The 14539-nt window shown below is 39.7% G+C and overlaps 1 protein-coding gene across 5 annotated transcripts in view; it reads left to right on the forward strand.

Annotated features, from left to right (window-relative positions):
• PPP2R5C (protein phosphatase 2 regulatory subunit B'gamma) overlaps positions 1–14539 on the forward strand; it is a 95479-nt gene that overhangs the window by 24381 nt on the left and 56559 nt on the right. The window contains exon 1 of one of the 5 annotated variants that reach the window (XM_044437121.1): positions 7096–7183. The exons of the other annotated variants lie outside the window; for them this stretch is intronic. Coding sequence (XP_044293056.1) covers positions 7132–7183 — 52 coding nt within the window. The 5' untranslated portion in view covers positions 7096–7131. Of the gene's footprint in view, positions 1–7095; positions 7184–14539 lie in introns of those variants that run through there. 5 annotated transcript variants of the gene reach the window in all.

Raw genomic sequence — 14539 nt, forward strand, 5'->3', positions numbered from 1 at the left:
AATAGCACACAGTTTCTGGTAAGATTAGAACTTGAACACAACTGTCTGAGAACCAGTGTGATGTAGGACTGGGACTCGTAATACCTCGGTTCTAGTCCTCACTCACCATGTAACTTTGAGTCACTCACAGATTCTCAGGCCAACCTACCTCACAGGGCTATTGTAAGGATAACATTGAGGAGGAAGAGATCTTTATAAGCTGCCTTGAATTTCTTGAAAGGGAAAAACATGGGATATAAATACATATAATACATTAAAATTCAGCTCACTAGGTTATGAATATTAGAGTAACTATATAACTTCATTTGACAATCATGGTTCTCAGACTGCCTTTCTACGTTATCACAGCTTTGAAATAGAGCTAAAATGTGAACTAACCCTGAAAAATCTTATGCTGTCCATGTAATGAAAGTTGTGGCATTTGGTCATGATGAAGGTATTAATGCCTTAAATTATGTCTACATAGCTTTTTCCAGATTCATACCCTCGGAAGACCAACTAATAAATACTATAACAAACTGGTTTTGGAATAAAATCAGATCTATCCCTACTTCACAGTAACTTCACAACTGGAGTAAAAGGCATGGGAGGAACTTTCATACTCTTAAAACTAATCTAATTTAAAGGAAATCTAATTTAGTGAACCAATTAACATTTAGGAGTGATCTTGTTGCTTTTAAAGGGAATGTGGTCATCTGGCTCTAAAATATTGTGATATACGCTTCAGTTCACATTTGTTCATAGTTTTGTCTTGCCCTTTTGAACTCAGGACTTGGAAAAAGGATACACCTTTCATATAGATCTTTATCAAGGTAGGCATCCATTAACAAGTTGCTGGTTGCTCCCCATGGATGTAAGAGCATCTGTTGATTGTGCTCTTTACTTTAGCCTCTGCAAGTATAGGCTAACCTCAGAATGCTGAGCAGAGTTTGTGCTGTGTTTCAACTGAAATAGCTGCATGTGAGATATAAATAACTGCTATCATGCTTAACTCCTCTTTGCTAGAGTGCCTGCTTATCAACAGTCTCTTGAGTTTGGATGAAAGAATTTTTAGAGAAAGGTGCTGACAAAATATAGATTTGCATTTCCAGAGTACATTATACTGACAAGGCTATCTGTGTGCATGAGGTTGTGCTGACCTTCCTCACTTCTAATAAGAAATGAAATGCTTATATCAGGAAGCATGTCTGAAACTGGAACAACATCTGTAAAATATTTGATTTTAAAATTAAAATTGTTTAAAGTCAACAGTGTAGTGTTTTCATTCCCATTTTGTTTTGGTCTTAAATCTAGCTTGCAGGATATTGAATAAATTTCAAGACTGGTATTTTGGCAGGTTTTTGTTTTGTTTAAAAATAAAACCAAGCAATGGGAATCTTCAGAGATTGTTTACTTACTTCGCAACTCTGGAGGACATTGGACTGGTTGTATATAATACTAAGCCATGGTATAGTTTATGGAAGTCTGGTTTTTCATTTTGTCCAGGTCCATCCTGTAGACAAACCATGACAGGTTAACCAGCTACAGACCAGAAATAGAATAATACATGATTGTTGTTGGCTTAGAAGTCTAGCATTTTAAAATTATGGCCCGTCATGATATCTGAATCTAGAAATGTGACTTAACCCTGGTTTGTTTGCACTGTTGTCCACCCTGAGACAGAGGTGTCCAACAGGATCTGTCTGAAAAATTAAATTGCTCTGAATGTTGGCAAAATGGGCATGAGAGGAACAAGCCAGAAACAGGAAAAGCACTCACAGTTTGATTACCTGTTAAGACAAGTCATAGCTAAAGCAACAAACCATTGGTAGCATAAACTAGAGTTTTGCATTTACATGCAAATCTAGCCTTTGTGAAATTGTGATTAAAAGGCAGCATTTTGGAAAATAATATTCACTTTTGCCATACTTTTCTTCTCTGCGTCAAATGAGAACATGAATGAAAATACAAGTGAAAGTATTGCTTGCTATTCTAGCAAGTTTATAAAACTGCTTTCATTTTACTGAAAAATCCTTGATTAACAGAGGGCAGACAATGTCAAATTAAGGCTAATAGTATCCTAAGCCACTTTTGTTAAATATGGGTATGAGAAAGAGTGAGTTTTGATATAACTGTATTCAGCAGGCTTAAGGTGTACAATTGTATGTGGACCTTTTTGCATGGATTTTAATAACCAGCTTTGCAAGCTATATCTATTCACATGGTATTTATCTACAAGTCTGTGTTTGAACCCTAACAGACTGCAATGTAAAGGAGAGAAATTGTGGGACCAAGCATGAAATGTGTCCATCTGCATCAAGATGAGGTGAAGAATTTTATATAATGTAAAATATTTCTGTCCTGCCTTTTTGTCTCACAGGAACTTTCAGGCAGCTGACATAATGGAAACATTTTTAAGCGGTATTAAGTTTTATAAGAAACAGGTTAATTACATTAATGAAAGGAGGGTAGATACTGTTCCACTGGACAGGTAAAAGTCATGCTGAAACGATGCAGCCTTTCCTTGCTGTTTCAACAGTAAGAGGAAAGGGTCAGCTAAACGTGCTGGTTGGAGGGAACAGAATTCTTCAGAGTCTGTGACTGGCCTAAAGTTACCCAGTTGGTTCCATGGCCAAATGGGGACTAGAACCCAGATTGCCTGAATCCCAGTCCTGCGCTCTTAACCACTACACCACATTGGCTTACTTAGCTAGTTCCCCCGCAGCTGCTCATATATTCACCAGCTGTACTGGTGCTAATGGCAGAATACTGTACAACATTCCCTTCATGTTGGTTTTAGAATCACATTCAGTGACTGCTACAGCATGTGTCAGAGCAAGCCAGAAAAACAGGACTCTGTGGAACAAAACCCAGATTTTTCAGGAATGTGCATTTTCTTCATACACTGAACGGGTCTTAGGGCATCCCTAATTATGTTGTAATAAAAATACATTAAATAAATAATCTCAGTAAGGAATGGAACAAATAACTCTGTTGAAAACTTGCAAAGAGAGTTCAAATGGCCATTTTCCCCATGGCTTCAAAATTATCAGAAGCTAGTTTGTTTATTGTTTGTTTAGTTGCAAAGCCATGCCCAACCCATCACGACCTCATGGACAACATTTCTCCAGGCTCTCCTGTCCTCCACCATCCCTCAAGTGTCCACTCAATCCCACACCCACTGCCCCAGTGACTCCACCTAGCCATCTCATCCTCTGTGCCCCCTTCTTTGGCCATCAATTTTTCCCAGCCATCAGGGTCTTTTAGTTTGTTTGTACTACTGTTATATCTTCAAACTACTATGTTTATATCTCTAATTTTACACAACATTTTTTCACATAGAAATCACCATGAGGGGGTGAAGACTGGATAACAGTACTCACATTTTCTTTATTCTGAAAGAAAATGTTTTATAATCAAAAATTGTTCATATTTTCTAATTTAATAAAAAAGACAAAAATGCTAGAAAAAGGATAGGTCTTTTCCAGATTTTTTTTGAAGTGATCTTTGGTTCACGTCCTTAGACACAAAGCAAACCTATGTAATCAAAAGTATGCTCCATGGAATTTGCTTCCAAGGAAAGCATATGTGGGATTGTAGCCCAAGACCTGGTATAAATATAATTCCAGTTCATGTTTAACTCATAAATTGGTGGGGCTAAGCCAGAGTGAGTGCACTGCCTTCTGTGTGCACACTGCTTCCAATTTTCAACCACATTCATCAAAAGTCCTGAGGGGTTTGATGTGTTGGGCAAACCTAGAAGTCTGGCTTATTTGTCCCATGAGTTTTAACCCAAGAACAAAACATGGGTTCAAATTCCAGGTTCTTTGTTCCTCAGCAGTCTAGAGTTCAGAGTTCCCAGTTCGCATTAATAACCCTGAATTGTTGAGGAAAACAGATGCAAAGCAGGAATGATAAACAGGCAAGAGGGAGTATCCAGTTTTGTCCCAATAGACCATAGTTTAAACAACCTGTGCTTTGTCCTTATTTCTGTGCTGGGCCTAAGTGTACATAAATCCTCAGTGTGAAGGACACATATCTGAAAATGAATGCTCATTAAATCAGTACTGAAAATAATACTTACAAAATGCATTTAATATGGTTTGCAAAACATCATTCTTTTATGATTGTAAAAAGTGTTCACCATGAAACTTAAGTAATGTTGCTTTAAACATAAATTACTTTTTTAGCATTTAGATTGTTGCAGTCTCTCATTACATTCTCTCTGGGCCTCATTCCAGCTAAGATATTTAGTACAGATTTTTTTTTGTCATGGCAGACAATAAAGATAGACCTGCATTTGCATATGAGTACATACACATCCACATAAAATCTTGATAATTATGACAATTTAAAAAATTAAAAGGAAGAGCTAAAAGAAAAAGCCGCAACTTCCACAAGATTCAGACTGGCTTGCATCTATCATTTGAATATTTGACCACGGTGTGTGGTATAATTGTTGTCTTTACCAGCTCTGAGTGGAATAAATGAATGAGGCATGTGTTTTTCTACAGAGATACCAAGTTCATGCATCTGAAGTGAATGCTTTCCTAGGACTGCTTATATGAAATCCAGATAAACTACAAGTTGCAATGTAGATATATCAGTATACTGTCTATATTAAAAGAAGCCATTTATAAACTGTATCCCAGTTGACATAACTTCTGTACAGGTTTGCAAGTGCAAATGTCAGAATGCTTATTATCTCATTCATAGCTCATACCAGAAATTATGTTGATTTATGTAAGTACAACTGGGAAAATATACATAGCATAATAAAAAATAAAATATGTTACGTGGTATGGAATCTTCCTCCCCTGTTTCTCTTCTCTGTCTTTGTAACTGGCATTCAAAACCGGGGATTTATGTTTGTATTTGTTCAGTTTCATAAATTGGCTCATCTGTGCGAGATTGTTTCATTGAAATTGACTAGTCCAACAGAAGCATTGTTCCAGAACTTGTTCCTTAAATCTGAGAAATTAATGAGAACAACATGGATTTTAAACTTCAGATTTTAAACTTCACCTCCAGACTGGTGGACTCTAGTCCATGAAAGAGTATGCTCTAATTTGTCCAAGTAACAAGATTCTTGGTTGGATGTAAAACTGCTTGCTTTATTTAAGTATTATAATATTATAGAGTTCCTGAACTCTATCCCTATTTAATCTTCACTACTTCAAAGCATTACTTTGATAGTTAGTTGCTTCCTTTCTTGGCCACTATAGAAGATCTTTTACCAGCACATTTAATTTCTCTTTACACACACTGCTCAGGTCTAATTTCTTTACATAAAACTACAATCTGGGCATTGTTTCAGTAGCTTTAAAATACTGTTAACTATACTTGTCAGTTATCTTTTGTGACTCAGCATCCTTAGCTGCAAGTTCCACTTTACTAAATGCTCACTGTCTCAAGAAAACAGAATTTTACTTCAGACCTGTGTTTATTCTTAATTCCTTTGAATCTGTCTTCCTTTGGCAGATAGGGATGTGTGTGCTAAGCACTAATTCAGGAAAAATTGAATGCAGCCAATGAAATCCAAATTCATAGCCAAGAACAGCTGTATAAATTATGCAAATTGAGGAAATGTTGGTTTTGTTATTTCCATAATTCTGGCTTTGGTTCTCATGTGGAGAGGCACGGAACTATGTAACACTGTGAAATTTCCACCACTAGGTATCTGACTTCTGATATCTCAGTAGGAGTTGCCCCCTCCCCGCTGCCACACACAGAGTTTTATTCATTGAGATTATCACAAGATCATCACAATTACCAACAAACGAATGAACTTCAGCTATTCAATAAAATTAGTGCCAAAACAATTTAAGAATATAAGAAGTTAAGAAAAGACTGGATCAGAACAGTCCATTTTGTCCAGCACTCCATTAACATGGTGGTAAACCAGATGCCCAAAGTATCCCTCAAACTGGATGGGTACAAGACTTCTACTTGCCCAAGCTCCTGCGCGACTATAGGCACACTGCCTCTGATAATGTAGGTAGCACACAGTCTGCAGGGCTCGTAGCCATTGATAGCTTCCTTCTCCATAAATTTGTCTAATCCCCTTTTAAAGCTATCTGAATTGATGGTCATCACAGCTTCCTGGAGTAGTGACTTCCATTGTTTAAATGTGCACTATATGAAGAAGTACTTCCTTTTTTCTGTCCTAAATCTTCCACCAATCAGTTCCATGGAATGATCCTGGCTTTTAGTATTATGGGAGAAGGAGAAAAATGTCTCCCCCTCCATTTTCTCCACACATGCATAATTTTAAATATGTCTGTCATGTTTCTTTTTTACTCACCTTTTTCTAAGCTAAATAGTCCCAGTTGTTGAAGCTGTGCCAGTGCCTTGATCATATACAGAACTGTTTTGCAGTTTTACAGCAAAGCTGAACAAAAGCTATGTGCAGATTTAATCTGGGCTTTAACGTTTTGCTTTGAATGCTTAGAAATCAGGAATATTCTTTCCATCTTTACTTCATTAAAGTATTGCTGTTTTCACAATTTACAGAAAAGACATAGAATCTCAAGATTTCTGTTGCTTAGCCTTGCTAAAATCATACCATAGGTTTGACTGTTTGTGGGTTTCTGTGCTTTTGGGACTGGGTTTAGATCAAGGCTGCATGCATTTCAAATTTTGAAATGCAGTCATACCTAATTTGGCCATTTGTCTGAGTTGTAAGTTGTGACATTTAATCACTATTCCATTGGGCATTTGGATGACCCTGGATATATTTACTTTTAATTGCTGCTGTTAATTTTAAGCTATCAGTAGACAGTGGATTCTAACAGATTTCTGCTCTATTTTTGGTTGTTGTGTACATTTATATTTGTATTGGATTTAATAATTGCTAGTCACTATGTAGATATTTGTAAATGAATTTTGGGGATGTAAATATCTTGATAAATAACTGTCTTATGAAAAGTCAGCCTTAAATATAATAATACTGAAAAGTCCTGCTCTGTGGATTATTTTAGATTAAATGAAATATTTAAGAATTTTATGCCACCTTTTGAAACAAAGATTTATGTTATTTTTATAAACATACACTTATTAATAAATAAAAAGAATACTTTCTTCCTCAGCTTTTCTGGATCTGTTCATTTTTTCTTCTTTGCTGCCAGAACTTTTTTCTGCTGCATTTTTTAAATGCTTCTTATCTTCATCAGACCATCCATAAGAACCATCCAAATATACTCAGGTCAGTAACTGAACAGTATGCTTCAGTTCTTGTTTCCCAGTATTTGGGCTCAAGAAAGTAGTTTGCACGTTTGAAGATTGTGGGAAAAGATAAAATAAAGCAATGTTCTCTGTTTATAAAATGGGAATGCTTGATAAGAACAAGTTTTCTTGCAAAAATCTGCAAGTTGTTATGTGTTGTCAAGTCTTTTCCAACTTAAGATGACTCTTAGAATGAAAGCCCTCCAAAATGTCCTATCCATTTCCCCCCTGCTTGGTTAGTTTCTCTACATTCAAGACCATGGCTTCCTTTCTGAAGTCAGTTCATCTCTAATTTGGTCTTCCTTTTCTTCTTCTGCATTATACTTTTCCTAGCCACACACACAAAACTAGGAATAGCATTGTGCAAAAACACTAGTGAAGATCTGGAAATCTGGTGTGTAAACAACTTAAATGTGATTTGCATACTGAGGTAATACATTTTCCTGTGACAATTATAATATGATGAATAAATAGTGCAATCTGTATTGAGCTGTTAGAACTGGGGAAATGCACCAGGTTAGGAATACAAGCCTTAATTATGAGACAGAACTTACAGAAGTAAGATAGAAATTTGGATAGAATAAAGAATTCAAGTTTCTCCTATCCTTTAGTACTTTGTAAGAAGCTGCATTCGCCAAAAAATCTCCCTTGTTTAGATATTCAGCACGTAGGCTGCACACTTTATTGATTCTGGCCATTCAATGAAAATAAAAATAACTTTCTGTTCTCTGTAAAACAGGTTCTGCATAAAGAGGATTAAAAAGATGAAACAGGGATCTTGCTTGAGGGCCTCATTCCTTCAGGGGTAAAGTGTTGGCGCTTCAGTGCCAGCAGTATGTGTTCCCAGAGGGGAAAAAATGGATGTGACTGCCCCACACTTCTGCACTCTTTTTTACACATGCATACTGTTGCAATTTGCATTGGGAGAAAACCTCCAGTTTGGGGACCTGTCATGGGCCATAGATGATTTAACCTTTGCTCCTCTTTCTGTGGCTTGTATCCTGACTGCTCCCCACTGTTTGTTATTTGTATTCAGAAAAAAACCCCTTCCTATTCTCTCCAATAGGAGGCCTTTCCCTGAAGCAGCTTGCAAGATTGTAGCAGGAAAGGAGTACAGGGCAGGGTGGTGAATCTGGATTGGTACTGCTCCTGTAAATCATGTGAAGGGCAGGGAACTCCAATGGAGCAAAAGGATTTTTGTGTTAGCACAGCTAGTCAGAAAAGGGGCTTCCAGTCACCATTGCTGAAATGGCAGTGTGCGAAGAGTTACCCTGATATCAGCGTCCTGATCTGAATCAGGACTCCAGCAACTGCAGGGTACTGCTTTTCAGTGATGACTAGAGACGGAGCTAAGTGCATTTCTTCCTAGCCAGCAGAGAAGCCCAGGAGGAACAGATGTGCCAGCTGCATGGGAAACCTCCATTGGCTTCATCCAGCCTGTGGGCCTGGGGATTCTTCTTCACTAGTCCAGTCACAGGACACTTCTCTGATTCATTCAGGCAATACCTGTCTGGATTCCAATAGGTAGGGAGGAGCTGTCAAGATGGATTTTTGCACTTACCCACCAGTTATGCACTAGAAGCATCTGCTTGGCTCTGGGAAAGACAGAATGTTATATTTACTTTGGATATATATCACTATCCACATGTTATTTGGGCATACATTTTATGGTCTTAATTGTAAGTGCTTAAGAAAAGGATGAGGAAAATGTCTGCAGTTCAAAGGTTACATGGGGTCATACATATATGTGCCTTGCCCTTCTCTGCACTCCAGTATGCATAGCTCATCATTCTGCTGCTGAGCAGAGTTGCAAGCAGCCATGAAGGCCACTGGATCCAGTCCTTTGCTGTTGGAGGACACCAGTTTCCACCATCTCACTCACATGGCTGTCCAGTGTCTTTTTGAATGTCTCTCTTGTGAGAGAGCCCACCACCTCTCTAGACAACTGGTTCCACTGTCGTATTGCTCTGACAGTGAGGAAGCTATTCCTGATACCTAGCCTGAACCTGGGTTGTCACAGCTTGAATTATTACTCTGTGTTCTACAGTCTGGTATCAGTGAGAAGAGATCTTGACCTCCCTCTTTGTGACAGCTTTTGAGAGTGATATCATGTCCCCCTTCAGTCTTCTCAAGGCTGAACATGCCCAGTTCTCTCTGTCCCCAAAGGGCTGTGTTTCTAAACCCTGGATGTTGCCCTCCTTTGGACCCTTTCTAAGTTTTCTGCACCTTTCTTAAATCTTGGTGCCCAGAAATGGGGTCTGACTAATGAGGAATATAGTGGAATTACTACTTCTCGTGATTTGGAAGGAATACTTCTATCAGACCATCCCGAAAAAGCATTTGCTGTTTGGTGACTGCATCACATTGTTGGCTCCTGTTTAGCCTGTTGCCCACAAGTACTCCAAGGTCTTTTTCAGTTCTGATGAGCCATAAATTCCCTATCTTGTATTGATGCATTTGGTTTCTTTTTCCTAGGTGGAGGACTTGGCACTTGTCCTTATTGATTCTTATTTTGTTGCTTTCAGCCCAGCATTCAAGTTTATCAATTTGTCCTGGATCTTCATTCTGTCTTCTAGGGAGTTTGCTATTCCATCCAGTTTTGTATCATCTGAAAATCTGATTATCTTTCCTTGTACTTCCTTATCTTAATCATTAATAAAGATGTTGAAGAGCACTGGCCCCAGGACTGAACCCTGTGGAACCACACTTGTTAACTTCCTCCAGTTTGAGAAGGTGTCATTGATGAATACTCATTGTGCCTAATTCAGCAGTCAATTTTGAATTTTCTATCTAATCCAGTGTTTTCTAATTTTTTATCAAAATATTATGGGGCACTATTTCAAAAGCTTTGCTAAAGTCTAGGTAGATTTTGTTCCTCTGTCCTTTTGAGAGGTTACCCAGTCAAAAATGAGATTAAATAATTCTGACATGATTTATTTTTGATAAATCTATGTTGGGTTCTATCAATCACTGCATTTTCTTCAAGATGCTTGCAGACTGGTTTTTAAAACATTATCTCCAATTTTTTCCAGGGATTGATGTCAGACTAACCTGTCTGTCTGTAGCTCCCAGGTACATCTTTTTCCCCCTTTTGAAGATGGGGACAATGTTAGGTCTTCTCCAGCCATCTGGCACGTCTCCTGTTTTCCAAGATTTATCAAAAATAATTGCCATTGGTTCTAAGAGTTCCTCCATCAGCCTTTCTATGACTCTGGGATGGAGTTCATCAGGCCCTGAAGATTTGAACATGTTTATTCCATCTAGGTATTCCTTGACCATCTCTCACTTTCAGCTTGTACGTCCTCTTGGTTGTAGTTTTTTTTGTTTTTTTTTTGGGGGGGGTGGAGAAGACTGAGGCAAAGTAGGAATTGAGTGCCTCTGACTCTTCCTTGTGGTCTATTCTCAGTCTGCCATCTACTTTAAGTAGCTGGACACCCTTCTCCTTCACATGTCTTTTGTTTTGGATGTATCTGAAGAATTGTTCTTAGCATCCCTTGCTATTCTCAGTTCATTTCCTGCATTAGCCCTCCTGGTGTTGTCCCTGCAATTCCTTGCTATTTGTTATACTCTTTCTGGCCCTGCTTCCACTTCCCTTACTTTTTCTTTTTTTCTTTCAGGCTGTCACTTAATTTTTTGTGGAGCCATGTGGGCTTCCCCTGTGCTCTTCTACACATTTTTCTTGTTGGAATTGTTTGTAGTTGTGCTTGGAGAATCTTTTTCAAGTCATTCCACCTCTCTTGGATTTCTTTTTCCTTAAGGGTGTGTTGCCATTTCACTTCGCTTATCATTGTTCTGAGTTTATCAAAGTTGACTTTCCTGAAGTCAAGGATTCATGTTTGGCTGCAGTTAACCTTTGTCTCTTATATTGAGAATTCAAGTATCACATGATCACTTTCCCGCAGAGGTCCCATGGCTGTTATTTTGTTCACCAGGCCATTCCTGTTAGTATTAAATTGAGGATAGCTGATCTCTCATTCCTTCCTCTACCTTCCGATGGAGTTGGCAGCAACGCATGTCAGAAATCTCTTGGATGAGCCATGTTTGACAGAAATTATCTCCCAGCATATATCAAGGAAATTGAAGTACCCCATGATGATGACTACATTATTCTTCTTGGAAATGGTGGCAGGTTGCTTTTTGAAGGTTCCATCCTTCTCCTCTTTTTGACTGGGTGGTCAGCAATTGACAATAACTGTGTTTTTCTTTTTGCTCCCTTTAAATTAAACTAGATGCTTTCAATGGGGCCAGTAAGTTCCTCCTCTTGTATTTCTGTGCAGATATATATGTCTCTCACATACAGTGTGACACTGCCTCTCTTTTTGTCCTTTCTATTTTTCTTGAAAAGGTTGTACGCATCAATAGTAGACTTCCAGTCATATGAGTCATCCCATCAAGTTTCAGTTGTTCCTATAATATCATAATTGCCCCTTGTACTATGAGCTCAAGTTCATATTATTTGTTCCCCATACTCTGGGCATTGGTGTAGAGACATCAAAGTTCATTCTTGTTGTGCCCTGATTTTCTTCCTACATTTATGGGACACTGGCGATGGGCCCTGCTTGAGGTTTTTTCTCTGTTGAGATATACAAGTTTTCGTCAGATGATAGTATGCCATGCTGTACAACTCTCCCCCCTCCCCACCAATACGTTTCAGTTTAAAGCTCTCCTAATGAACTTTTTAATGTAGTGGCCAAACACATGCTTTCCATTCTTTGTGAGGTAGAGTCCATCATTTGCCAGTAGTCCATCTTTCAGGAACCTTAGCGTGTGGTCCCAGAATCCAAATCTCTCTTTATAGCACCACCATCATAGCTGGTCATTGACTTGAAGGATTTTTCATTTCCTTACAGTTCCTCTTTCATGTATTGGTAAGATTGGGGAGAAGACTATCTAGGCCTCAGTATTTTTGATTTTCCTTCCTAGAGCTTTGAAGTCATTAGTTTGGAAAAGAAGGAAGGGGTGTTTGTCAGTGGGTTGTATGAGTTCTGTGAACTTGTTGGTTATATCTTTAACCTTTGCACCAGGTACGCAGCATACTTGGAGATTCTCTGGGTCATTACAACTTATATATTTTTCCATCTCGCACAACAGGAAATCTCCCACAACTTGTGTTGGAAGTCGTCCTGAGGCTCATGAGAATGGGATGGCATACAAAAACTCCAAATAAATCAACTATCACTCTTCTCCGTTTGTTGTTGCAAACTTTGGTATCTTTTTTCTTTCTTAATAAGCCTTTTTTCTCTTTTTCAGAACTACAAAATCTGTCATGTAGTTCTTTCACAGTGGGTTTCTCACACATCTCTTCCTCAAGTAATTTAAAGCGGTTTGAGAGATTCTCTGCTTCCACTGGTGTAGAGCGTCTTCTAGGTCTTCTGCTTCTGTCACCCTGTTACAGGGAGATTCTTCATTTCCCGCTCCCTCAGGATAATAAGCTCTTCCTGCTTATTTCCCATACTCCTAGCATTGGTGTACATACATCACAGCTCTTGCCCATAAATCCCATTCCCTGGCTCCCCTGACCGCTTTCTTCCTCCTGGCCTCCCTGGCACAGTCTCCCTCTTTGCAGAATTCTTGCCAGCCCCTACAGTCCCCACTTCACCCTGCCCCTGAGACCCTGATCCTGTTCCTTCACCAGTTCAATCATGATTGGTTACCTCAACACCCGCATCTCTGACAGCAAACCCCTGCCCGAATCTGAACTCAGGTCAGGCTTCCTGAGCAGGTCGGTCTCCCAGGGGACTTGCAGCCCCAGTTTGCTTAAGCAGAGAAAATCTATTTCTCAGCTTCAAATCAGCACCTGGAGATGGAGGGCATGACTCTGCCCCTCGCCTTCTGAGGGTGGCATGCCTCCACGACTCTGCAGCTGATTCCCCAGTGCCCCCTTCCTCTTCATTCTGTCTGGAAGGGGGTTGCTACTAGTTGGCCTGGAGGACCTCCTGGGCAATGTCCAGGAACTGTTCCCCTTCCCTTAGCTCCTGGAGAGAGGTGGTGGTGTCCTCCAGACCCTTCACCTTTTCCTCAAGGAGGGACACCAGCTTGTACACAAGCTTGCACTTAGTACAAGTGTATCCTGGCTCCTCTTGGGGGAGGAAGACAAACATTCTACAGGAGCTGCAGGCAACCATCACACCTGCTGCTCTCGCCATGGCTGTCACCAGGCCTGGCATAGGCCACCGCTCAGAGAGCCCTGATTCTACTTGCCCTCTGCATCCTTGTCTTGCCAGTACTATGCTATCTCACTTGAGGCTGAGAACCCTGCTTCCTCAGTAAATACAAAGTCCCTGGGGAAGAGTCTCAGGCAACCTGGGATGCAACTAAGGGATGCAACCAAGGGGCAATAGGGTGGAATAGCAAACAGAATGAAGATTCAGGTGATCTTGATAAACTTGAACACTGGGCTGAAAGCAACAGAATTAGATTCAATAAAGACAAGTGCCAAGCGCTTCATCTAGGAAAAAGAAACCAAATGCATCAATACAAGATAGGGAATATATGGCTCAACAGAACTGAAAAAGAAAAAGATCTCAGAGTACAGTGGTACCTCGGCTCACAAACGCTTCAGTTCACGACCAAATTGGGTCATGAACAGAAATTTCAGTAAAAAATTGCCTCAGTTCACGAACTCCACATTGGGTGAAGACCATGATCACGGCCATCTTTCCTGCACGACTGCGACCCGATCGCACCCATCTTCCCTGCATGAGCGCGATCACGCCCATCTTCCCTGCACGATCGTGATCATGGCCATCTTCCCCACCCCCAGCATGATCACTATAACATGATTATGGTTTGGACTGTCCCCCCCCCCAGATTAGTGTTCTCTACTGTACTGTACTTTGTTACTTTGTTGTTCTTTGTTACTTTGTTTCAAATTTTTGTGGAAAAAAAATATTTACAGAACACATTAACCTTATTTACATTGAACCTTATGGGGAAATTTGACTTGGCTCGCGACCAGTTTTCCTCACTAATCAGACCTCATCTGGAATACAGTGTCCAGTTCTGGGCACCAAGATTTTAAAAAGATGCAGAAAAATTAGAAAGGGTCCAGAGGAGGGCAACAAAAATGATCCAGGGTTTAGAAACACTGCCCAATGAGGAGAGACTGAGAGAACTGGGTGTGTTCAGCCTTGAGAAGAGAAGGAGGACATGATATCCCTCTATAAGTAGCTCAAAAACTGTCACAAAAAGGAAGGTCCAGAGCTCTTCTCACTGATACCAGAGTGTAATGCAGCAATACGACAGTGGAACCAGTTGCCTAGAGAAGTGGTGGGCTCCCTCACAATAGAGACATTCAAAAAGAAACTGAATGGGATAGTGTAACTTGGTGTCCTGC

The sequence above is a fragment of the Varanus komodoensis genome, unplaced genomic scaffold (assembly GCF_004798865.1).
Source record: "Varanus komodoensis strain SLA01 unplaced genomic scaffold, ASM479886v1 scaffold3, whole genome shotgun sequence".
Lineage (NCBI taxonomy): Eukaryota > Metazoa > Chordata > Lepidosauria > Squamata > Varanidae > Varanus > Varanus komodoensis.